The sequence below is a fragment of the Scardinius erythrophthalmus genome, assembly GCF_964197995.2.
Source record: "Scardinius erythrophthalmus genome assembly, chromosome: 12".
Classification (NCBI taxonomy): Eukaryota; Metazoa; Chordata; class Actinopteri; order Cypriniformes; family Leuciscidae; genus Scardinius; species Scardinius erythrophthalmus.
This window is the reverse complement of record NC_138232.1, coordinates 34,952,392-34,977,555: the sequence shown is the minus strand read 5'-3', so window position 1 is coordinate 34,977,555 and position 25,164 is coordinate 34,952,392. Positions and strand designations below refer to the sequence as shown.

Here is a 25,164-nt window from a genome sequence, read left to right as displayed (position 1 = left end):
ATCATATGAATATATTATATGAATTATACATAATTATAATTCATATAATATAAATAATTAGCAGCAAAAGATTAGCAATTTAGTCTCTAAAATATTTTCACTATAAACTGCTTTAATTTGGAGTGAGAGATACAGGAGCAGTGGCTTTATTGCATCTTTACTCTCAGCTGATTGGTCGAGTTTTGGTCTGCAATAACCCAGAATTAAATCTTCTCCGGAGCAGGTAAAGCCTGGTTCACACGGCAGGATAATTAGGACGATTTTAGCCCCGATTCACCCCTTCCGACAATCTCGTCTGCTCGGAAGGAAGTCGGGACCGCTCCGATCTCAAATCGGGGATATCCAACATGTTGGATTTTTTTGGCCCGATTTCTCCTCGCGTGTGGTGTCCCCTGGGGACATTAGAGCACACAGCCTGTGGACTGTGGCGTGTAACCAATCAGAAAGCGAGGTGAGGTGTCATATCATGATGTAGCAAGTATAGTCAATGCTCGCTTTGTCTCCACTTCTTTGACCATCGCCTTTTCTTTTGATAAAGTTTTTTTTTCGGTTAAAAACAAACTACAAACTATCGCCACTGCATCCTCTTCGTCTGCCATGATTGTTTACTCTGAAGTCACGTTTGATCTTGCGGGATTTTGCGAGATTTCCTGTCTGACCTGGGAAGGCTCGGGAGTCAAATCGGTTCAAATGTGATGTGTTGATTTTGCCGTGTGGCTGCGCACCACACACTGTACGATCAAAACTGTTAGACCCGTGATTTTTTTTAATCGCCGTGTGTGGGGTCTCTCAGGTTTGGAAAATCGTCCGACAATTTTAAAATCGTCCCGTGTGCGCAAGTTGCCATAGCAATGAAACCCACTAAAAACCAATGCCACCTTCTTGAGCCCGAAAAACCAGAGTTCGCTAAAAACTAATCTTGAACTTACCAGAGTAGAAACTGCTTTGTACAACAGGCCACAAGACTGAATTTGCCAATAGTATTAAAATTGTATGCCATTTCAGTGTAATGCAGTCTCTGACCTGCAGAGGGCCTCTTGTAGCTTGCTCTCCATCTGATCTTGAAGTAGAGCGTTCAGCTCTTTCACCTCTGCTGCCATGGTACTCCTTGCAGTGCACATCTCTGAGTCATGCTGAGCCTGAAGTTTCTGCTTCAACGCCAACACCTGAGGGCTCTCTTCACACTCCAGACTCTTCTGCAGTGCTTGAAGGCTCTGCCTTTCCATATCCAGGAGCTTTTGGACCTCTAGAAGCCTCTGCTCAAACTCCTCTTTCTCTTCCAGGGCAGATCTCTGAAGCTGCTCTCTCTGGGAAGCCAAGCGCTCCTCAGCCTGCAATTGGAGTTGCTCCCTCAGTCGGGCCTGCTCTTCAGTCAACTCCTCACTCGCACGATTCCTCTCTGCCTTCTGTGCCTCCTCAAGGCGCACCCTCAAATCTTCGGCAACATCTTTCTGATGCTTTAAAAGGAAAATAACACAGCACTCAAAAAAAAAACGTATTCATAAAGACACCATTGATAATGGTATAACAGCATTGCTAAAGGGTCTATAATAATCAGCATTAGTTTCATCTGTCAACAGCATGACCACTATTTCTACGCCTTATGACAGTGCTTGGTACCAGCCTATGGCTACAATCTTCACCAAAGCCCTTTTGTCTTAAGTATAAAGGCCTGGTCTTATGTGCACTCTTACGGTCTCCTCCATCTGTCTGAGCTGCTCACGATGTTGCTCCTCCACTTTCTCCAGTTCCCCTGAGTGCATTAGGGAGAGCTGAGATAGCTGGGTTTCCAGCTGGGTCACCTTGGCCTGGTGCTGCTGAGTCCTCTCCATCACCTCAGCTTCCACCTGCCTCGCTACGTCTTGTGCAGACTGTAACCGCAACTTGTTTATTTCTTGTGAGAAAGAGAAAAAAAAAATTAAAACATTGTTTTTGAAGTCTCTTGTAATCATTTTCTCCTTTATTATATAAAATGTTAATCATTCCTGTGATGTCAAAGCTGAATTTTCAGCATCATTAGCATTGTTGAGCTGCTTTATATTTCTGTGGAAGTTACAATAGTTTTTCTTTAGGATTCTTTGATAAAAAAAATAAAACCAATGCTGTTTTTTGGACTTTCTATTTATATTAAATAGAAATCTTTGTAACATTAAATGTCTTTACTGTCACGTTTGATCCTTGCAAAAAAAAAAAAAAAAAGCATTAATTTCTTATGTATTATATACACACACACACACACACACACACACACACACACACACACACATATATATATATAAATATATATAAATATAAATACTTTTTTTTTTTTAAATTAATGCTTTTTTTAAGCAAGGATATTTAATTTTAGCATATATATATATAAATATATATTTGTACTGACCCCAAACTTTTCAACACTAGTGTATTTTCTGAAGAAACCATGAATGGTGCTTCCATGTAAAAGTTGCTTCCACAATGCTAGGGTGTTTTCTTAAGTGTGCAGTTGCTGAGGTGTTCGGAGTGGTTGCCAGGGTTTTTCAAAAGGACAAACACTTTGGAACACACTGAACAAAGCTTCACCTTTGATATGGTTGTCTGAGAGTTTGGCACGGAGCTGCTCTAGTTCATGGGCGTGTTTTGTGTTGAGCTGATCGATGTCTTTGTAGTATCGATCAGTGAGCTCAGTGCGAGCCTGGAGTAGATCTTCTTTATAAACCAGAGTCATTCTTGACCGCAGTTGATCCAATTCCTGCTGGTGTCTCTCCTCTAACTGCACCCGAAGGGAGTCCAGCTCCTCCTGTAAAAAAAAAAAAAAAACACAGATAAGTACTCACAAAGAACAGGGACTTGCGCACACGCACATTAGTTTGTCTCATTCTATTACTAATAAATTGGTCAATGGTAGTGAATTAAAATCGAGCTAGTGTCTGTGTTTTGATGAAAGATTAGAAAGAGAATTTCTTAAAAATAATGTGAAAATGCACAACACAAACAGAAAGTAAATCTAGGTTAAAGTATATATACAAGTATATAGTTTATAATTGCTAAAACTCAAACAAAACCAACTACAACAATTCACCTTGTGTTTCTCCAGTTGTCTTGTGATCTCTGCCATAGCTTCACTCCTGTCATCTTCACTCTTGCCTTCTGAGAGAAAACTACAAAACACAATACATTTTGTCACCCTGTGTTATGTCCTTTCATGTAGCTTCATTGTTTTATATGTAAAATGTTGTTGTTATGAGTGTATGTGCATACACACATGATTTGTTTTCTTGTTCTGCAAGTACTAGTGCATCAAAAGTTGCATTATATCCAATATAAAAATTATAGATGTTTTAATTAAATTCACTCACTCTCTACATTAAAGCCTAAATTCAATCTGTTCATCATATAAAGCAACAGAGTCTCTTAAAAATGTGGACTAAACCCCTCAATTCTTATGGATTAGTTTTATGATATCTTTATGACCTTTTTGAAGCCTCAAAGTGGTAGTTGCATAGCTGTTAATGGAGGGATAGAAAGCTCTCAGATTTCATCCAAATTCTTCATTTGTGTTCTGAAGATTAACAAATGTCTTCCGGGTTTAGAACAACATGAGGGTGAGTAATTAATGACAATTTTCATTTTTGGGTGAACTGACCCTTTAAATGGCACTTTTCCACCTTTTTCCCCCCTCATGAAATGGCATGTTAGGCCAAAACAAAGACCCAATTTTGGCCTGTATGCCCTAGTTTGGGCAACCCTGGTAATGAATCCCTGGTATTGTATTATTCCCCATTTGTACATTGCTTAGCATGTTTACACTTGATACAGACAATAATCTCAGGTGACCATAGCAGGTGCATCAGGTGTAAATAGTGCCTATAGTTTCCAATTGTATAATAAAACGTAAATGTAAGCTTAAAGGTGCAGTATGTAAGAATGACAACTAGTGGTCGAAATAGGTACTGCAGTCCAATTCAAAATATTGGAGATCATCGTTTTTCCCACCACCTGCTCCTCAGATTCGACACGGCCGGTTTGAGCACATGCAACAGGAACGAGCGCAATGGACAATGAAAATTGGCAAATTGGCAACGTGCAGTATCACAGACCAAAACAAAAAAACTTCCAGCCTGGAAACGCACATTTCAAAGTAAAATAACTGGCTGTAGAAGTGTTTTTCAGAGAAACCAGTATGTGAACTTAGCATGTTTCCTAAATATCTGCAAACATATTATGGTATTTGTATGCTTTAGTAGAGTGAAAGAGTTACATACAGCTAGGGTGACCATATGTCCTGTTTAACCAGGACATGTCTGGCCAGGATTTCGATATCGCCCAAAATGCCCGGGATTCGGCTTTTGCTTTCTACAGTCACCATTCATTAGGTTTACATTATTACATTATTTGACACTGACACGTACGTGCCAGCTTTGCAGGTCATGCATTCTGCTTCACAAGGATCCCGACCCAGACGAAAACACAGGAATTTTCTTAATGCTAAAACGCACATCAACCGATCACTTGTTTAGCGTTCATGTAAACACTACATTCAGATTCACCAATCGGAATTAATTCAGTCCTATTAAATCAAAAGGTGTGCATGTAAACAAAATGAATGGTGATGAGAAAGCAAAAGCCGAATGACGCATATTTTGGGCGATTTCAAAATCCCGACCAGACATGTCATGGAAAAAGAGGACGTATGGTCACCCTACATACAGCACCTTTAAGCCAAGATCTCAGATTACAGAGTCAATTTTAAAATGTAGAAATCCAAGCAAACCTTGCATCTCCAGTCTGGAGAACAGAGTCCTCAAGAGCTCCCTCTACGAGGCGCAGCTGCAGGAGTGCGATTTCTTCCCGATGACTCTCTTCTGTGACCTGAAGTCTATGCTCGAAATATGTGCGGAGGTTTTCCAGCTCTCCCTCATTCAGTTCTTTGATTTCCTGCCTCTGCTGAGCGAATTCTTGTTTCAGTCGCTCAATGTCATCAACCCGCGATGAGCGTGCTAACAGCTGCTCTTTCAGCTCTACAGAGACAAAATTACAATTCCTTGTAATTCACGCAAGCACTGAATAGTAGTAACTTGGCTGAAAACACAAACATCAGTTCAGAAGAAAATAAAACTGTTCTATTATAAATAATAAATGAGTAAAACAATACAGCAGCTGAAGCCTATAGTGATATTCAAAAGAGGAAATTGTCTCAAAGAGAAATAGCCCAGCGTGCCTCCGAGCTCCTGTCTGTTGGTTCTCATGCACTCCAGCTGGGACCAGAGGTTTGAGATCTCCTGTTCTGAACTGGCCTTCAGTTCCTCCCTTTCTGACTGCAGACGGTCAACCTTTCACAAACATGTTTGCTTCAGTACAAAACGAAAAGAAAACATTTGCATTGCAATTATGTTGCAACAAATGCAAGATTTGTTTGGTACCTCTTGCGTCAGCTCTTTTTCTCTCTGTTCCAAGGCTCGGGCATGTTCCTGTTTCTCCTGCAATGCTGCCTTGTGACATACAATCAACTCCTCAACTGCACCTGCAGGAGAAAGAATGGGAACTTAAGGCATTCTCAGACCTTCAGAACAGTTAGGTTTGATCTGAAACAGGGACTCGAATTGTTACAAATTTGTATTGGTTCGGTTCACTTCACAAGGCGCAACATTTCAAAGCATGCCATTTATGCAAGTCACATTTTAGTAAAACTGTCTTCTAATTGGTCAGAGTGCACATGTTTATTTTCAGTGGTTCTGCTCTATCCATCTTGATAAATAACACTGTGGCTTTATCTGTAGCTGTCATTATACACCCATATATACACACAAATGTATACAAGCCTTCATTCCCGTTCTAACTAATGAAATTGCATAGAGTGGAAATCAAGGCTTCTTCATGACAGCATTCTTGCAATGCTCCGGTTTCGACAAGAGCATTTACTTATTTTAACATGAAGAGGCACTCTATTGTTTTCACTCACAGAATCTGACACTGCTGCTCTTTATGTAACACATTTCCCATTATGAATTATTATACTGTTGGTTTGTTGGCCTGTTGGGTTGCATTGCGTTTTTCACCAATTGTTTCATCAATTGTTTCAATTGAACCGCTCCAGAATTTGTTTCGGGCTGATTGAAAACAATCTCGGACCTGTAATAAATTGAACCTTAGATTTCTGTGTTCCTCTTTATATGCCTAAAACCAAACTAAGCAATAAAATGTGCCAGGTTCTGAAACGAATGCTCCAAGTGAGCCAGGTGTGAAAATACTGTGAAAGTAAACAAAATACCTTAAACTGGTCAAGTAAACAGATCACTGCCAATATGGCTTAGTTTATTCAGGGGTTTAAAAGACACTCACGAGCAGCAGCATCTCTGTCAGTCAAGGCCTGGTTGAGCTCTTTCTCCAGATTCTTGATGTCTTGATCTGTGGAACGCTGCAGTTCTTCTAGCCTACACTGAGTCTCAGACAGAGCGGCTTCAGCCTCAGTGAGAGCCTTCTGGGTCTCACTCAGTTTATGATGGGCATCATTTAATCGACTCTGGAGTTCAGTTTTTGCTTCTTCAGCCTCCGATAGCAACTTGGCTTTTAGATCCTGCAGAGAAAATAAAAATAAAATTGCACTACACAGGGCTGTTTCACACTTAATTCTAGGCAAGCAACAATATTTCAGTGGGTCAAGATATCAGCCCATTAAAAGAGAAAGTTCACCTCCAGTTTACAGCCCTGCAACTGTTCCACAGAGCTTTTCTCTTCCAAAACTCTCCTCTCCCACTCCCGATTCAGATTATCTATACAGTGAATGAACAAATACACTCAGACACATATACTTCACAGTACTAGAGTAATGCTAAAAATAATCAACTTTGAATGAAACTACAGGGCAAACCCTCACCAATCTCTTGTTGGTACAGTTGCTGGTTTCGTTGCTCCTGCTCTCGGTTCTGCTCCCGAACTCTTTCCAGCTCAAACTGTTGGCGCGTCTGAAGCATGGCGCTCTCCTGAGCCCATTTCTCTCGTAACATGGTCTGCAGCTCGCTGAGGGCCACCTCCTTATCTTTCTGCATGTTGGTTTGAGAAAGCTCCAACTGGGCTGTGTGCAAGTTGGTCAGGCTGAGACGCAAGGCTTCAAGCTCCAGGTTGTGCTTGCTCTGATTACAGAGAGTAAAATCAACCAACATTTTAGCTGATGAGTGGAATTGAGGGAATGAGTATGTTTAGAATAGCACACTGCTGTACTGCTATTAAAAATTCAGTACAAATAGGCAGCTGTTGAATTCCTGTGCTGTGCTAATGAAGAGCTGTAGGCAACTGGCCAAGAAAAAGGCATTTACAGCTTTTCTTTTTTTACATTTACATGTTTACATGGAAGACTAATTTAAGTAGCTGCATACTGAATTTCATTCCATATACCATTAAAAAATACACACCATTGTTCAAAGGTTGGGGCTGGTAAGATTTTTCAAGTTTTTGAAAAGTCTCTTATGCTCACCAAGGCTGCATTTGTGAAAAACAGTGAAATACTTAACTTAAAATAACTTAATTTTAAAATGTAATTTATTTCTCTGATGGCAAAGTAGAATTTTCAGCAGCCATAACTCTGTCAACTCTTCAGCCGTAACACAAGTCTTCAGAGTCACATGATCCTACAGAAATCATTCTAATATGCTGATTTGATGCTCAAGAAACATTTCTTATTATCATCAACAAACAGTTCTGCTTAATATTTTTGTGAAAACCATCATTAAAAGTATCTTTACCATGACTTGATCAAATTCATGCACACTTGCTGAATAAAAGTATTTATTTATTGAAAATATCTCTTACTGACCCCAAGCTTTTGAACAAATTGCATCACGCCAGGCCTTATATTCCAAAACATCCCCCGAAATGTCAAATCAAATGAGATCAAAAACAAAAAGGTACTTGTGTTTGGTGTAGCTCAGCCTGGTGTGCAGCCTCCAGCCCGTCTTGAAGATCCCTGACAAGCTCATCTTTAAGTCTGGCAATTTCATCACTCTGTTGGGCTGCCAGCTGCGTCAACTCCCTTTCATGCTCCCGTTCATAGACCTAGTACAGCACAGGTCTCGTATGAATGGGTGATATACACATGGCTAGAATAAATAGGTAAATAGTAAGTTATTTAACCTGTTTGATCAAGCTGGTCTGTCTTTTCTGCTCATCTTCCAGATGAGCACTTTGCTCAGAAAGTTCCCGCTCAAATCTAACATTCAAGTATTTAACCTGGAGGTAGGGAAAGATAAGAGATCAATGGTTATGGATGTACAGCATTTCATGTAAATGCAGGGGGCTCCAAACGGCAATCCCTCTGAATCTTTCTTCTTCAGACCGTTGGCTTCACACCACCTGAACAGCACCTCTTCAGCGGACGGCATTTTGTGAACAGAAGAGTCCTGATCTATTATTCTATCTTTTTTATACATTTTTAAATGCAACACAAAGTGAAACAATTGCAGGTGTTTTTCATTGCAGGTTGATTAAATAATTACTTACATTTTCATAATTGTTTGTGAAATGTTTTGGTAGTCTGAGGTGTGTGGGGGCATAATTTTTTTAAAGTTAGGGGGCGTGACCAAAAAGGCTTGAGTGTGCAATTTTCTTGTCTCTTAATGACAAGTGCTTTTCTACTTTTTTTTTTTTTAATGGACATTCTCCCCAGTGACTGTCACAACCTTCACTCACCTCTTTCTGGTGTTTCTCTTCCAGGATTCTCAGCTCCTCCTCATGTTGTTTCTGTCTTTCCTCTAGATTCTGTTTGACTGAGATTAGTTCTTTCATTAAGGCACTCTCCTTTTCCATGTATTCCTCTTCTGCCTTCTCATGTGCTTCCCTTACTTCCTTGAGCTCTGCATCCTTTGATTCAAGTTGGTGCTAAAGATAAAGGTACAAGTTACTTGGAGGATCACATTCACGTCAAATAAATAATATATTCCAGGTTTTCCACATTCTGAAAAAACAAATGGCACACAAATGTATGCATTTTTCTTTCTTATTCTCAACTTTCACATTATATATAAGAGCAAAAAAAGAGCAATTAAGATTTAAACCTCAAAATTCTTCAATTCTGATTCTAGAACCTTCTCCATGCTCTTTGCTTGGTCCTCCAAAACATCAAGACGTCTTTCCAGGGTAGCTTTCTCCTCTTCCATGTTGGTGAGGTTCTCTTTAAGGCACACTAGTTTAGACTCAAGGTCTGTCTTCACTTCCTCCAAGTCCTGTAACCTTCCAGCTTTCTCCTCTACTTCAGCTTTGAGCTGCTGAAGCTCTCTATCGGCTTGATCCAGCTGTAACGTCCTTTGACCAAGCAGCACTGAAGTAGCTTGGTGTTTTTCCCTTTGTTGCTCCAGCTGAAGTTGAAATTCATCTCTCTGAGCTTGTAAAGTGGAAAACTCACTACTTACAGGGTCATGGACATCCTTTACTAGCTGCTGCTGAAGTTTGAGCTGTAGCACCAATTGAGCCTTTTCTTCCCTTCGCAACTCCTCTGTTGACAAAGGGATTGAGGTCTTATTAGAATCAGAGTTGTGTGGCATTATCCTTTCATTGCCTTGAACCTGCAGGTCACTCAGTATATTCTTGAGGTTGTCTTCATTCATTTTCTGGCTGATAACTTCCTCGTACTGAATTCTTTTCTCACGTTCAATCTCCAGCTCCCACTTAGCTTCCTCAAGTTCCTCCGAAGCTTTGCTCCAACGCTCCCGTGCCTCCTCGACCTCTTCCGCAGAGCGGCGAACCTCTTCTTGAAGAACCTCGAGTTGCCGTTCCCGATCCTCTAACTGCTCTGAAAGGTCTTGGCACTGCTGGATCAGAAGCTCTTTAGCCAAGTCCACAGAGCCTGCACTCTCATTCAGCTCTTCAATGGCTGAGGTTGAGGTTTGCCACTGGGCATCATTGAAGGACATTTCATCAGGTTGGTGCGCATCAATGGCAGAAACTACGGGCAGTCCTGGCTCTGACTTATCACCATCAGATGTGACATTATGGTAATCTGAAGCATGAAATATGACCTCACTGTCAAGCTCAAACCTGGACGTCTCAGAGTTCTCAATCAGGCTGCGTTCCTCCAGACTCCCTTCAAGTAATGAACTTTCTTGAGGCCCTTCAGAAGCCAAGTATCGCTCCATCAAAACATCCTGGAAACCCCCTGTAGAGACATCAAAACTATAGCTGTCTCTCACAGCACACTCAATGACTGTCTCCTCACTGTAGTGCTCTTTGGATATTATGTTCCAGGGTACATCTGCACCATTGTCTTTGGAAATGTTTTGATGAGAATCAGACTGTTGACTTTGGGCCTGGTCCAGAAGCTCCTTGATGCGATTGATCTCGTCAGAGTGCTCCTCCTGCAGGCGCCTAAATGCAGCCTGGTGAGCTTCGGTAAGCTGGGCTACATTCAACTCCCTTTCCTCCTCCAGAGTCTGAAGCCTGAGATCATAATTGGAAATATCAGCTTCATATTTGGAACGCATATGGTGCCCTGTCTCCTCCTCTTCGTGAAGACGATTTTGAAGCTCCTTGACAAGGTTATCTAATCTGGCCATTTCTTGGTTCAGTTCATCTTTCTCTGCTTTATAATGCTGGGCTTCCTGGGCTTGTGTTTCAACAAACGCAGCCAGATGAGTTTCCATCTGGGTCTTCTCATCTTCCAGACTCTGTACCCTCTTCTGAAACGCTTCTATTTGTTCTTGAGCTCGCTGGCTGTTCTTACGCTCTTCCTCTAGCTGAGCTCTAAGGCTTTGCAGTAAAGCTTCAGAGTTTGAGTTAGGACTGTTCTCTGGGACCAGAGGGCTCACATTGGATAAATCTAAACCACCGTGTTGGTCAAGCCTTAGATCTGATTGATCAGCACTTCTCTGGGTAAAGGCATGTTGAAGCTGAGAGAGGGATTTTTCCATGACACACAATTTCTGTTGTAGGTCTGTGATCTCAGCTTCTTTTTGGGCTAAGAGGCACTGTTGCTCCTTAGTCACCTATAAAACAAAAGAATTGTGTTACTAATACAAATACATATTTTGCTTCATTGACAAGCTTAACTGTTAAAAAGATACAAGTGGCCTGACCTGTTGTGACTCCTCCAACTGTTCATGCAGCTGATTCGGAGCAGTCTGGGTCGGATCCACACACCCTTGACTTTTGCTACGTAGATATTCTTTAGCCTGAAAAGAGTATTACATTTAATTTGTTTAGACTCCTTTACTGTTGCGTTTTATTGTGAAGAACAAAAATTAAATGATTTGTTGCACAATGGAGACAAATAACAATATAAATATAAATTTTGTTCATTTAGACATTAATGAGACCAAACAGTCATATTAGACCATCAATATTCAAGGGATTAGATGCATTGTTGGAAAGTCACGGAAAGTCAAAGTCAATGCAAAGTCACTGCTAATTATCATTTTTTTAAGTCAAAGAGAAACTAGCATGTCTCTATTTGTTTTTTCCAACCCCAAACGTACACATTTTAGGTGTACAAATCTGACAAAATCACTTATAAAAGCACACAAATTTTATTGGGTGTATTTGAATAATCAATGCAGGAGTGAGATACACTAATGGATGTTTTTTTTCATGCATGAAGTTTACCTGCTGTAGCTGCTGTTGTAGTGCCTGAATCTGACCCGAGAGCTCCTGTGCCTCCAATTGCACCTGGTCTCTACTCTGCAGTGCCACCTGCAGGTTCTTACTAAGCTGTGATATGATCTCATTCCGTTTCTCAACTGCAGCCTGTAATTGCTGTGTGAAGAATTAAAAAACAGTAATTTTAAAGTTTCTGTAAAAAGATCCAAAACCATATTTCTAAATTGGACTCCACCAAACAATAAGTGACATTTTACAGAATAAGCACAAACACTTTTTGGCACCTAAAAATCTAGGCTTCCTCAGGAAGAGTAAGTAAAAACGTGATTGGAGCAAGTAATCATCACCATTAACTCCATGAATGCAATGAACACCCGTAATGTGGATATGTTTAACCTCATCCATGAAATCTAATTGGTTCTTTCTTTCCCTCTACACCATCAGAAATGCAAGCAAATCAAATATGGTAAACACTATGCTCCAGAAAGCAGTACTCTCTGCCTCAGGTTACTAGATGCATTCATAACCATGACCATGAATTAGTCCAGTCAAATGGGCAGATAACCCAGTTTGAAGAGACTCTTTCTAATTTCAATTTCAGGATAATGGCTGTACACCACTATTCAACACAACAATATCTGAGAAAAGAGTGTTAGTTATAGTCCTCAAACAGTTGGGATTAACTTGACAAAAAAAAAAAAAAAGTGCATGTACTACAAAAAAAATTACATATATAAGACAAATATACTGCCAAATAAACAAATAAATACTACTGATTAAATAAATGCATATTTAGTTTTTGCTAAGGTGTCTATTCAGCTGCTGAACTAATGGATAGGCAAACATACTGCACAGTGTTGTCAAAAATATCGATATAAATAACTGAAACGATTCCAATACAAATATATATATAAATAAAAATAAATGGTTTATCCAAATAAATAAATAAATAAATAAATAAATAAAGACAGTTTAGCAAGTACACTAAAAAAATGTACTAGCCAATGGCCATTCCATTGCAAAGGTGTGTGTAGAGGGTTGTTGTAAGCATTAATCTGTATTTAATTAAATGTAAAATAACACTATTATCTTCATTGTAAAAATTACTTTAATTTCTGTAGTATTTCTTACATGAACACTACTGTTAATCACCTGAAAAACTTAAAGCCATGTTTATTTCATTTGTCTTTTTATTATATTGTATTTATTAGCGCTATCATTTGAAATTTGTCTTTTTTGTAAATTTAGTTTAAAGTTTCAAATAAGGCATTATTTTGCTGTGTGAAAGCTATTGCAACACAACTACCCAAATTATCAAAAAATGATAAAAATACCTACATGGGAGTTTTGACCGTGGTATCGAAAACGTGATCAAATATCTATATAGTATCGTTTTGAAATTTAAAAAATTCCAGTATCGTGACAACACTACCACACGTGCATAAATGCATTGGAAAACATAACTTCAAGTGTATAGGACTGTCTTGCATGTTCCATAAATGTTTACCTTCAGTTGTTCTTTGCCAGTATGTGCAACTATATTCATTTCTGCAAGTTCACCCTCTGCCTGATCGGGCGGCTCTGACTCTGCCAGAGACCCAGATGAGGAGCTCTGTTCCTGGGCATTGGTTTCATCGGCCTCTCTGCTGCACTGATGAACATCTGGAACACTGCTTTCTTTGCCGTCAGGTCTGAGTGACGCCTAAATGTTTAGACAAACATGCATGTTTTCCACAGTTTGTGTTACCATGACTACATTCCCCCCAGCCATGTTATGCTAACTGACCTACTTTTTGTCAGATGGGGAGGGAAAACAATTATACCTTCTATAGACTTGAAAATAGAATGAACAGTGAAAGGCTTTATATTAATATTGTCAAGCAGACTAGGCATTAATTTCAATTAAATGAAAGCATCAACTGACCTATTTCTAAAATTTTCGTAATCATTATTTTCCCCCCAATGCCTAGATATATTTTAGAAAATTTTAGTGCCATATTTTCTACAACCTTCTATACATTACAAATATATTCTTTGATTTTTAAGATAAGGAATCTTGTTAAAAACGTAATTAAGTAATCTGGAATTATTGTTTATCTGGAACTTGATAATGTTTTCCCTCAATTGCATTACTGTGACTGATGTGTTGATGCATCTGACTAAAGTCACAAAGTCGCAAACTTTTTTAATTGCTATTTTGTGCTCGTATATTTAATAATTTGTCAGCTGTACCAAAGAAACAGGAAAAAAAATTCAATTTAAGAAACGCTTAAACTAAGAGCAAACCTCTGAGTATTCCTTGCTGATCTCTCCATGACAATCGTCTGTCTGTGGCTCCTCTAGGTGGCGCTCTTGCACGGAACAGGCATTCGTTTGGACAGTCGGGCCTTTCCTCTTCGTCGTCTTTTTCTGCGTGCTCGAACTGTCGCTTTTCGCCCGGCGCTGTCTAAAGTGAGCAAGCTGCGCCAGAGGTTGAGGGACAGGTAGAGGGAAACGTACATCAGGATGAGATAGCAAGAACATAGAAGCAGCATTTTGCTGGGCTTGAAATATGAGCCATGTCAAAGGTCAAATGAAAGCATCTCCTGCATGACTGATGTCTCATAATTAGACCAAACAAAATAAGGCAAATTCCTCTTAAGGGATGATTTAGTTCATAATATGAAAGACAACAGCAAGAAAAACAGGTTTTAGAAAAATTCAGTATCCAAATAGATGATATTTCTTAAGGCAGGAAAAATGATGGGTTCTTCATCTTCTAAAAACCATCATCCTCTTCCTTTTTTGGAGAATCCCTGATCCTCAAGCATGGAAATGTGGTGACGCCTGAAATACGCACAATTCTGCAAGAGATATTACTCACAGCTGCCTTAAGAAGCTTATTCCAGATTAAAGCAAGCTGACATGAGCCCTGCTGGACCAAATATTACAATGGTGCTTCTGTGAACAAACACCAGCACAACCCCTAAGGCTTTTAAATTAGTCACATGACAGCAATCCATCAACCAAACAAACAAGAACATCTTATGATTCCTGTGAAAGTCTGCTACTACGAGAACTAAAGACCACCGAGTGAAGAGATGTTCTCTGCAGAACCCACTGAGAACCAAATGAAAAAGGAAAAGAAAGGGGAGGAGCGAATGCACACAAACCATTCACATAAATGCACATACTATGACCTAACTTGGACCTAGTACCCTCTGGTACTACAAAATGCTGCGATTTTATGGAATAAATAAATGTGGGCCGTCAACGTTAACGCTTTAATAAAGATTAGATATTATAGTTGATATTATACTATAAGAAAGAGTCTATATTTAATGTATGCCATACAGACTGTTTGATAACTTTGTTCAATTTCTGTATGGCCTACCTGTTAGAGAGTAAGGGCACAGGTAAAATATGACATTTATTTTATACTATTGTACTACTGAGACAATAACAAGTTTGCAGTAATGCAAGTCACTATTTTTTTTTTATTATTATTATTTTAATTTGAAAACCCTGTGCATTTAGTTGTTGCTAGTTTGAGTTGAGAAATACACATTTCAGCATTATCACTAATCTGTGTGTGCATTTTACTTGAGAACCAAGCAAGTTGACCCATGAAACATTTATTATATGGCAATCGCCTATCGCAATATTGACCTCAATAATCGCAATATGACGTTTACCCCAAATAGTGCAGCCCTAGTACGAATACACCTGAAAAAAAATCCAACGAGCTGGGTATTCAGCTGGATTCCTTTTGACCTGCTTTCATAAACATGTAGGAAATCCGTTTTGTCTTTCGCCTGAATGTCAAATCATATAAGATGTTGATCTGGAGCCTAGGGGACTTACATACAATATTCAGGCCACTCTCTGTAAAAGCCATTAAAATAGTGTGCACATCTGCAATACATAAAAAGTATATAAAAAATAAATATACACACACATATGGGTGCGTTTAAAAAATAATAATATTATGATTTAAGTGGAAGGTCCACTTTTTGATTAAATATTATCGGGGGGTGGGGGTGGGGGGTTAGTTATATTTTAAAGTTAAATGGTATCAATTTGGTGCACTTTGAGTTCAAATTTAAGAGCTCCAAGCCTCCAACCCATGTCCAGTGTACAAACTGAACAAAGTCTTTTCGTTGAACAGTTATTATTATTATATATTATTATTACCATCCTATTATTATTATCATCATCAACCTAAGAATGCTAATAATAATATCATCATCATGTATAGCCTAATAAATATAAATGAAAATTAATATTTCATTATTATATTTATCTTTACACTACAGAGAAATCACAATACTTTTGTCCTAATTTGTTCGCTTGCAAGCAGGGATGCTCATAATTAACTCGTTAACCAACAGTAAGTATTTTGACTGAATAAAAACCAATGTTTTTTTTAACAAATGCCATGGCAACCAGCAAGCCACTCTGCAACAGGTTAATCTTTGAGCTAAATTAATCTACAAACACACATCTAGACACATTCCATAACCAACTGATAAATACTTGAACATTCATGCCTTTCATGTGGCTAAAGTGACAAATTAAATTCAACGCTTAAAGGGAAAGTTCACAAAAAAAAAAAAAAAAATCTACATTTTGTCATTACTTACTATCCCTCAAGTTGTTCCAACCTGTATGAGTTTCCTTCTTCTATTGAGCACTAAAGATGATATTTTAAAGAATGTTGGTAACCAATAATACAGCAACCACTAACTTCCATAATAGTTTTTTCCTACTATGGAAGTTAATGTGTGCCATAAACTGTCTGGTTACCAATACCAACATTCTTTTCATTTAATTTCATTTCATTTATTCATTTATTTCAGGCAATGGCACAAAAAAGTAGGTAGACAAAATATAGTTAAATCATATAGTGCAAAACAGAATATACAGTATTTAAATATGACGATCGAATTCTGCCTGAAAGGGAGTGGGAAGAAGAAAACTTATTTAATCCCACCCCATCTAATATCTTTGAAATATTTTCTTTTGTATTCAACAGAAGAAAGAAACTCATACAGGTTTGGAACAACACAAGGGCAAGCAGATGATGACAAAATCTCTTTAACAGTATGGATCCAATGACCCAAAGCCAATGCAAGAGAGATTCAGGCCAGATGATGCTTGAGAATGCAGCACTCACCTCTGATAGGGCATCTTACATTGATTATGAACGTGTAAACTTATACACCAAACACTAAATAATTTGAATTGTATGTATTCAAGTTGGTTGTGAATTGTGCAAAATTAAGTTACTACAGGCAGGGATGTTAGCTGGATGAGTGGATGAAAATGCTTGATTGTTTGGAAGTTGGAGTGAGTTGAATAGTATTGCCAAACCAGTAAGGTTACGTCCTTTTAATAATAAACTTTTAACGAGAAATACAAGCTCTTTTGTGACTAAAAATGTTGCCTAAAATTATGATATTTGTGAATTGTGTCATTACTCAACCTCACAGTACAAAATCAGTAATGAATTTCTTTTGTGGAACACAAACGACTGAGGACTTTTCCCTATACAATAAAAGTACATTTTGTATGTTGCACATAAAAATAAATACAACATGGGGGTGAGCAAATTATGACAATTTCAACGCATCCTTGCAGTGTTGATATTTTAATCTTGTGGTGCCTCCTACAGGTCTCTTTACAAATAACAGGTTGAATTCTTCTGTGGAATGAATAGTGTCATTCAACATCTAGTAATTCAGTCAATATCGTGTTGTTCACATCATTTGACCTTTAAAAGCAAATTTAAAGATCGGTCACTTCATCTCGGTTTTCCTCTCAATGCGGATAAAGCGCAGTTCCCTTAAAAGCTCTCGAGCTAAATATATACTGTAGATACCTGTGAACTGCACTGATCCTGCCTAGAGACAGAGCTGTATCAGTTTCCACTCATATTCAACAGCAAATATAGCCTAATTTTATGTGCAACTTGAAACAAACCATAAGCAAATTAAGTTTCCGCTACAAAGCAAGACAATTCGCATACAAAACTTCTTGTTCTTTTTTTTTACCTCAAATTCAAACAAATAATTACCCTAAGCTATATAAACGTTATAAAAAGTAATAAAGTAAAAATACAAATCAAAAACCTTCAAGCTGAGGAACATTGTTCTGAATTTGAGAACCATAGCAAATGAAAAGGTAACACGTTAGCCTATACACTCAGAGGAAATGTAACGTTAGAGTTTAAGCCTAACTTTGTCCATTATCACTATGATATGATAATACTATAATATTCAGCACAATGGATCGTGAGACAGCTAACGTTAGGCACTGATGTGCTGACAAATAAATTAGGGCTGATTAGTTCCTAATTTTTTTATAATAAGACATTGTGCAGCAAGAATGAAATGAGTGACTGTGATATCTGTGGCTGGGCCGAAATAGAAGTGGATCTCAAATGAAAGGAGAAGAGCCTTAATTAAATGTAATAGCTGATGTAATTACAGACATAAACAATATCAAGTAGTATTCAAATTCAAAACAAACCTAGGCTATGTTAAAGTTACTGCTAATGTTAGCGCGTACCTTTGCTCGTCCGGCCTCTAATTTTCTCTGCCTTTCATCCTGATCCATCTCCTGGATCAAGGAGTTTCATGGGAGTGAAGGAAACGCTCAAGTGGCGGCAAGCGGACAAAAATATTTTTGTAAAACTCTCCTAACAAATTTTTCGCAATGTTTTGTGAGTTGAGTGATTTTCCTAAGGAGTAACTGTCAGTGTAATTTTCAACATGGCCGCGAATGTGTTTATCCCCGCCCTTATCGGATTGACAGTCTGCGAGAACCAATTAGAATAAAGGACGTGAACTTGGCAGCCAATGACATTTCTTGTTGCAGAAATCCACCTGCTCTTTTTAAAACGCCCTCCTTCAAACGCATTGGGCCCGAATGGCCAATTAAAAAGCGTTTGCAAGCATGACCCCTTGATTGACAACTTCTAGAGCCTATCGCGGAGCATGATAGAGAAAAACGACATCCCCCGTAGGTTGAGAATTTGTTGTGGAACTCTCGTTTCCGATAGTATGAGTGCTTGCCATAGTGATTGACAAATGAGAGGCGCGGGTAAAAGCCCGGGTAAATAAGATCAACCAGTAGGCAGAGCCATAAAGAGATGGCTCTGCGAGTAGGTAACAAAGGCTGAATTCGGAAACGACATAACAAAAGTTTTTTTTTTTTTTTTTTTTCACCTTATATCATCTCGATAATATAAGTCTCATAAATGATACATGCTAGACCAATTAAACACACCTTTGATAATATAATATTATAAATATGGAATAATAAAAAGAGCACAAATATCATCATTACCTTTTATTTGGAGTATAAAGGTATAAAAATGTTAATTCCAAAAAAATGTTATTATTATATGTATTATCTTTATTAATTATGACATATTGATAATGTTGTATTTTAAATGTATAAATAACTCAACTAACTTCAATTTGTAAATGCTCAAAACACATAAAAAAAAACAAAGAAAGAGGTGCAAACTCTGCCCTAAAGTTATGTTTTGTGAATCTTATAAAAAAAAACTTCTGCCTCTGTCTGAAAAGATAATTTTCACATGATCTGTGAAGAATGTGGAGAGTGAAGGTTCAGACTAGATTAGAATATATACTAGTAGATCTAAATTAGTTTAGAGTTTGTTTAGAAAAAGTACAACTGCATTTTAAAAAGAATCTATTTTATCTTTTGTAATGCATATATACAAGGAAAGTGGACAAATAAACAAGTTTGATATATTAAGACATTTTTGTATCATCAATTATTTTTATTAATTTATTAAAGGGACATAATTTCTATTATTAATTTCAAAATGGCTTATTTTGGCCCCCTTTATGCATTTATGTAGGTTTTTTTTGTTTATGCATTCTAGGGTTAAGTGCACATTGAAATAGTTTGTTTACAATTGTAATATGCTATTACATTTACTTATTTATTTATTTAATTTAGAGCAGTCTAAGATTGGACTACCATAGCGTAAACAAGAGCCTCGGTCTGTAACTTAGCAACGTGAGGGTTGGCAAAGAGCAGAAATGTTTTTGACAACGGACCTCTTTCTACAGCAATCATGGACAATAACTAAATAATCTTATCTAAAAGGTGTTTTTAAAATGGCAGATTTGGTTGACCAAATAACAAGGTTGAGATTGAAAATGCTGGAGAAGGTAAGTTGGTTTGATCATGTCATAAATACTTATCTGTTATATATACTGACTTGGTTGTCTTTATTTATTGTTGATAACTTTCTGTCATGAGGATAACATTGTCTATGAAGAGACTATGATGCTTCATTATTATATCATCTATGTGTTCCTCTTTAGAGACTGGAGAATGAGAGAAATGACAACATTGAACGAGAGGGTTCAGCCCTTTCCACAAGTAGGCTAACGTTACACAGATAACGTTAAGAGTGATTTGAGTGTGTGTGTGTGTGTGTGTGTGTGTGTGTGTACTTCATTATTGTGTTTTTAGAATAATTTGGGTACTATATTTCATGATTGAAATGATTTGTGCTTTGTCTCACTTAGGCTACGTTACTAACTGACCTGGAAAATAAGTTGCCAGTTGGGCTGGCCGATATCGTAACGAAATCATATGGAGATCGCGATCAAATTTACGGATATAATAACGATGACAAGCTCGGGACATTTTTACTCGATATGGGTTAATCTAACAGCCTGTCACACAGCAGAAACACACGCGACAACAACCAGTCAGTGATTATGCGTGTCACTGTGTGAACGGCGGGGTTTCGTCTGATACAAAAACTCATACACATGCGACGCTCACGGTATTTTCAACGTCTGCCGTCTCAATATGAGGACATAAACATAAACTTAATCTCCACAGCTAATTGAGAGTCACTTCGCAAGCTTTTTCCTGCCTCTTTTGAGAAAAACAACCGACAAATACACACTGAAACTGAAACTAAAACTGAAAGTAATGAAATATCTTCACGACAAACAGTCAAAATAAAAGTTCTGTTTAACTTTTAAAAAAATTACAGAAATATATCACTAATGTATACAAAAAATTTTGCTTCTCAAAGTAATAATATTATTATTTCTAAGGAATATACACCCAATATATTTTTCATCCATTGATACGGTTCTGTTGTGCAGCATCTTATTTGACAAAAAATAAAATGTAATGTGTTGTTATTAATTGTTATATTTTCATTTGATTAAATTTTCAAAGTTTGATTAAATTGTTAAAGTTCAGCTATACCAATTTGTATTGAATCCCAGAATCCCCCCAAAAATGTAATAGAAAATACAGAATTTAGGGAAAGATAAAACTAATTCCATGATTCCCTAAATTAAAAGGTAGATACTCTGAGTTTAAAGAGATGGTTCGGAGTAATTTCAACCTAGGGTCCTTGACCTCGAGCCAAACATTTCCCAAACCCTGTTGTTTGGGAAAATCCCGTAAAAGTCCTGGCAGAAAGCGATGCATAGTTCCAGGAATGCACTAATATTTTGTTGGTAGTACCAGTTTGCATTAATTATTATTTAACACTAAGTTGTCAACGCTTCGGAAAAATAATAAAAAATGCATGTTACACTACATCCCTATGCATCGCTTTCTGCCAGGACTTTTCCCAAATCACGGAAGTGACCTTGACGTCCGGGTTAGCAGTAGCATAAGCCATCAGGCAAGTGTTATTTAAATAAACTCCTGATGTACTTACAAACTTTCCAATTCCTCATTTTATGAGTACAGAACCTATATGTACTACTGGAGAAGTTTGGTACCATTCTGGACATTATTAGTGGGGTAATTTACGAGATACAACCTTGGATCCATTAGCGCCTGCACTAAGCCATTCGGCTGATCTCTAAATAAGCTCTAACTTTAATAACGTTCGACCAAGGGGAAAAAAGCTTATTGGGGGGTGTTTGGCTCGAGGTCATGGTGCAAAGGACCCTAGGTTGAAATGACTCCGAACCATCCCTTTAATTGTGAACAAACAAGTTTACTTGTTGTTTACCTTCATTCTCAAGGTCTAACAAATATGTGGAAAACATTTCCTTACCCATTAATGGTGATAAATATAGCCTATCGTGTGATATGGAAAAAAATATTTTTGGCCAAAATCGTCCAGCCCTAGTTGCAGAATGCCTGTTTTGTAGTAATTATCTCATTGGTTTATTCTAAGCCTAAATAAAACCTATCAAGGAATAAAAACAAAAGCAGATGAGGATGTTGAAAATACAGAATACAACATATATGACTAATTCCTTGTTTTTTGATGCCACAGGAAGTTATGATGGTCAGGCAGATGCATTACACAACGCTCTGAGACGGAAAAGAAACCTCCTACAGAGACTGAGGGTATAGTGTTTCACAGAAATTATACTAAAATGATTATTCTTCACACTATAAGAAGAGTTTCTGTCAAACTTATCAAGATGATTCAAACAAAGACAATCATGAAGTAGTGTGGACCTAATGGGTGGAGCTTAACCTAATTTAGATTTAGGGATAGGGTAAGCTTAGGGAAGGGCGTGGCTGGACCTTCAAGCTCCACCCATTACGTCCAGAGATGGGGAGCTGAAAGTCAAGCTCCACACCTTGGCTCTGCAGTAAGCAGCCTCTCATCTTGAACAAAGTGTCATGTAAATAGAAACTTTTTATCACTTAAATCACAAATATAAGTGTACATTTGGGTATGTTTATGTGTATGTAACAGGAACAGCATATGATGGAGGATCTGGGAAGGCCACACACATGGGGTGGATCTCATAGGCAATATCATTATGAACCTCTTCTTGGGCCACTCCAGCCTGTGCCCCCCATCCATGTCCACCAAAGTGCACCACCTGCTCCCCTCCCTCCTCTAGTCCCTCAGCCCCCTCAAATTATTCAACACACTGTATGTAAAGTTTTCTTATCCTCCAGTTGTTATATTCTCTTTCAAGCACCTAATACTGGCCCGATCCTGCACCGAATATCTACATTTACTATTCCAGTTCATTTAAATACCTTACAGCTGTTCAAAAATATACAAGTGCATCTAAACTATTTGTGTATATGTGTCCATAACAATGATATATTGCTGGCAATCCTCTAATAACTTATATTTCTACTTCCACAAGGTTCCTCAACAGCCAGCCACCATTATCCAGCAGTTACCACAGCAACAGCCTCTCATAGCTCAAATCCCTCCCCCACAAACCTTTCCTTACAAATCAGGAAGTATTAAAGAAGGTACACATACAGATAAAAACATCAAATACAGAAAAAAACAACAGTTATTGTATACTAAACCTTGTAGCATTGTATACTATAACAACAGTTATTGTATACTTATTTGTAAGTCGCTTTGGATAAAAGCATCTGCTAAATTAATAAATGTAAATGTACTAAGCCAAAAAGTAAATAAGTAATAATAAGTTAAGTAAGTAATAGTGACTACAGGACATTTAAACTTGCTTACAGGTACTTCCCAACAAAAAGCAACTTATAAGAGAGAAAATATATTGTGCTTCAGATCATTCTTTAACAAATAAAAAGTTTTGGGGTCAGAATTAAAAACTTTTTTAGTAGTTTTATTTAGCAAGGACACATTAAATTGGTCAAATGTGACAGTAAAGACAATTTATAATGTTCCAAAAGATTTCTATTTGAAATAAATGCTTTTCTTCAAACTTTCTGTTCATCAAAGAACCCTAAAGAAAGCTCTTCCTACTTTCAATACGTCATTAGGCAGCATAAACATTTTCAATGAATAATAAGACATGTGTCCTGCACAAAAACAGCATATCACAATGATTTCTGAATGATTTCATGTGACTGAAAACTGGTGCAATTTCCACTGAAAATGAGTTTGCCATTATGAAAAAAAAAAAAAAAAAAGACAATATATTGAAAAACAGTTATTTGAAATTGCAATAATATTTCACAAAATTGCTGCTTTTGACTTGTGATCAAATAAATGCAGTCTTGGTGAACAGAAAAGCATACATTTTTTTTACTGAACTCAGACTTTTGAACGGTAGTGTTTCAAGTTGCATGCCTGAAACATCAATAGTCTGTATTGATGTTTTGAAGAACTAAAGAAATAAATGGAGTTTAAACAACAGTTCAAGATTTAAGCTATAGGCCAATAGTTCTTCACTTCATTATTCTCATGACAACAGATATGGTGGAGTTGATGCTCATGCAGAATGCTCAGATGCACCAGATCATCATGCACAATATGATGTTGAAGGCTCTTCCACCAATGGCCGTGTCCCCAGGAGGAAACACACATCACTCAGCCTCACATTCAGGGCAGGTAACCATCAGGGAATGTGTTCAATATACATAAAGTTGATATGCGTTCATTTCACAACGTATTATTAAGTTACAATGCTAATTTCATGTTGGTCAGGAACTTCATTCAGCAGTGAGAGAAGGGGCTGTCCATCATCATCATCACTACGGCTCCCATGGACCACCTCTCCCTCCAATTGGCTACTCTGTTTGGCCCTCTATGATGTCAGCAGGACAAGGCGGGACTTATCAGCCAACAATGCAGCATGTGATTGGTCCTGTAACTCTGCCTCCTTTAAACACGTAAGAGTCAACAGTGTAACAATATCAATAAATAATAATAAAATACATTTAAAAATGAATCAGAAATTCTTTGGGAACAGTTGCTTGTAAGTTTTGTCTCTATACTTTATAAGCTGGTTGGCCGGTTTCATTAACTGCTTAGACTAGTCTTATAAGTATGTCATCTAATTTTTATATTTTGGTCATATCGTTAGTAAAGTCAGTTACAAAAAACCATATCGGTCTAATTTGAATCAGAAAAAGAAGAATTGATTTCTCCTTGGCTAACTGCTAGTTGGTCAGACTAGTTCTTAAGACTCAGTCTTAGTGACTATGTTTATGCAACTGGCCCCTGCAGGACCTTAACTCAACTTTATCATTTACAAAACCTGGTGTTGTTTACATATGTTTTTCATACATATATGAATGCAGTGAGATGTTTAACATACTGAGTGTACAGTACAAATGTTTTGGCCAGAAACATCAAAATAATTTTAAAATTAGCCTCATCGTTAGTTATGGGTGTTTTGTGGTACTTTTGGTTTAACATTCACTTGTCAGTTGTTGTGAATCATATAGGCCTAATGTAGCTACTCATGTTAACTTATTTTGCCTTAAAGAATGGGAACTGATGCAGTGAACTCCAGGAGGACTCCACTTGGTCTCTGAGGTAAACATAAAGTAATACCCCTTTCTCTATATTTATATTATTGTATTATATATTTTTTCTCTCCAAGATATTAGAAGACAGTTTAATATTTTATTTCGTCTTTCCTTTTTCCAGCCAAATTGCCAAGTGCAAACGGATCCTGCCTCATCTTCAGAGACAGATAACACATTGACATACATGTTTTTTTTATATTTATTTTACAATATTCAATACAGCTGGCATTTTGTTTTTCCTAGGGATTTATTTTTGTGATTTTAATTTTGTTATAATAAATGATGGATTCATTAAACATTATTACAGCGATATTTTAAAAGAGCTTCAACTGTGTTACTCAGCTTAATAAAAATGTTTATGTCACTGGTATGTAG

The 25,164-nt window shown here is 37.5% G+C and overlaps 2 protein-coding genes across 5 annotated transcripts in view; one reads left to right on the top strand and one right to left on the bottom strand.

The window, feature by feature from the left end:
• Window positions 1-18,326, bottom strand: part of pcnt (pericentrin) — a 53,881-nt gene extending 35,555 nt beyond the window's left edge. For all 3 annotated transcript variants that reach the window (XM_081381191.1, XM_081381190.1, XM_081381192.1), the window contains exons 1-19: window positions 18,112-18,326; window positions 13,849-14,022; window positions 13,070-13,264; window positions 11,569-11,718; window positions 11,043-11,138; window positions 9,030-10,952; window positions 8,665-8,853; window positions 8,110-8,205; window positions 7,888-8,031; window positions 6,857-7,112; window positions 6,673-6,752; window positions 6,322-6,556; window positions 5,403-5,503; window positions 5,201-5,312; window positions 4,754-5,000; window positions 3,062-3,140; window positions 2,563-2,779; window positions 1,695-1,894; window positions 1,024-1,457 (exon numbers count right to left, since the gene is read on the bottom strand). In XM_081381191.1, the coding sequence (XP_081237317.1) occupies window positions 1,024-1,457; window positions 1,695-1,894; window positions 2,563-2,779; window positions 3,062-3,140; window positions 4,754-5,000; window positions 5,201-5,312; window positions 5,403-5,503; window positions 6,322-6,556; window positions 6,673-6,752; window positions 6,857-7,112; window positions 7,888-8,031; window positions 8,110-8,205; window positions 8,665-8,853; window positions 9,030-10,952; window positions 11,043-11,138; window positions 11,569-11,718; window positions 13,070-13,264; window positions 13,849-14,022; window positions 18,112-18,159 (4,976 nt within the window). In that variant the 5' untranslated portion in view covers window positions 18,160-18,326. The remainder of the gene's footprint in view (window positions 1-1,023; window positions 1,458-1,694; window positions 1,895-2,562; window positions 2,780-3,061; window positions 3,141-4,753; window positions 5,001-5,200; window positions 5,313-5,402; window positions 5,504-6,321; window positions 6,557-6,672; window positions 6,753-6,856; window positions 7,113-7,887; window positions 8,032-8,109; window positions 8,206-8,664; window positions 8,854-9,029; window positions 10,953-11,042; window positions 11,139-11,568; window positions 11,719-13,069; window positions 13,265-13,848; window positions 14,023-18,111) is intronic.
• A 1,234-nt stretch (window positions 18,327-19,560) lies between these two features.
• On the top strand, window positions 19,561-25,152 carry cUnh21orf58 (chromosome Un C21orf58 homolog; the record flags this gene model as incomplete). Of its 2 annotated transcripts, XM_081380612.1 has the most annotated exons (9): window positions 19,561-19,751; window positions 19,908-19,965; window positions 21,848-21,921; window positions 22,280-22,462; window positions 22,686-22,797; window positions 23,730-23,866; window positions 23,963-24,147; window positions 24,747-24,796; window positions 24,911-25,152. In XM_081380612.1, 8 exons carry the CDS (start codon window positions 19,698-19,700, stop codon window positions 24,793-24,795), a joined length of 852 nt encoding a protein of 283 aa, XP_081236738.1. The 2 variants fall into 2 exon arrangements, with proteins under 2 accessions (XP_081236738.1, XP_081236739.1); XM_081380613.1 differs by lacking the exons at window positions 24,747-24,796; window positions 24,911-25,152 and having other exon boundaries at window positions 19,698-19,751; window positions 23,963-24,151.
• Window positions 25,153-25,164: the final 12 nt, after the last annotated feature.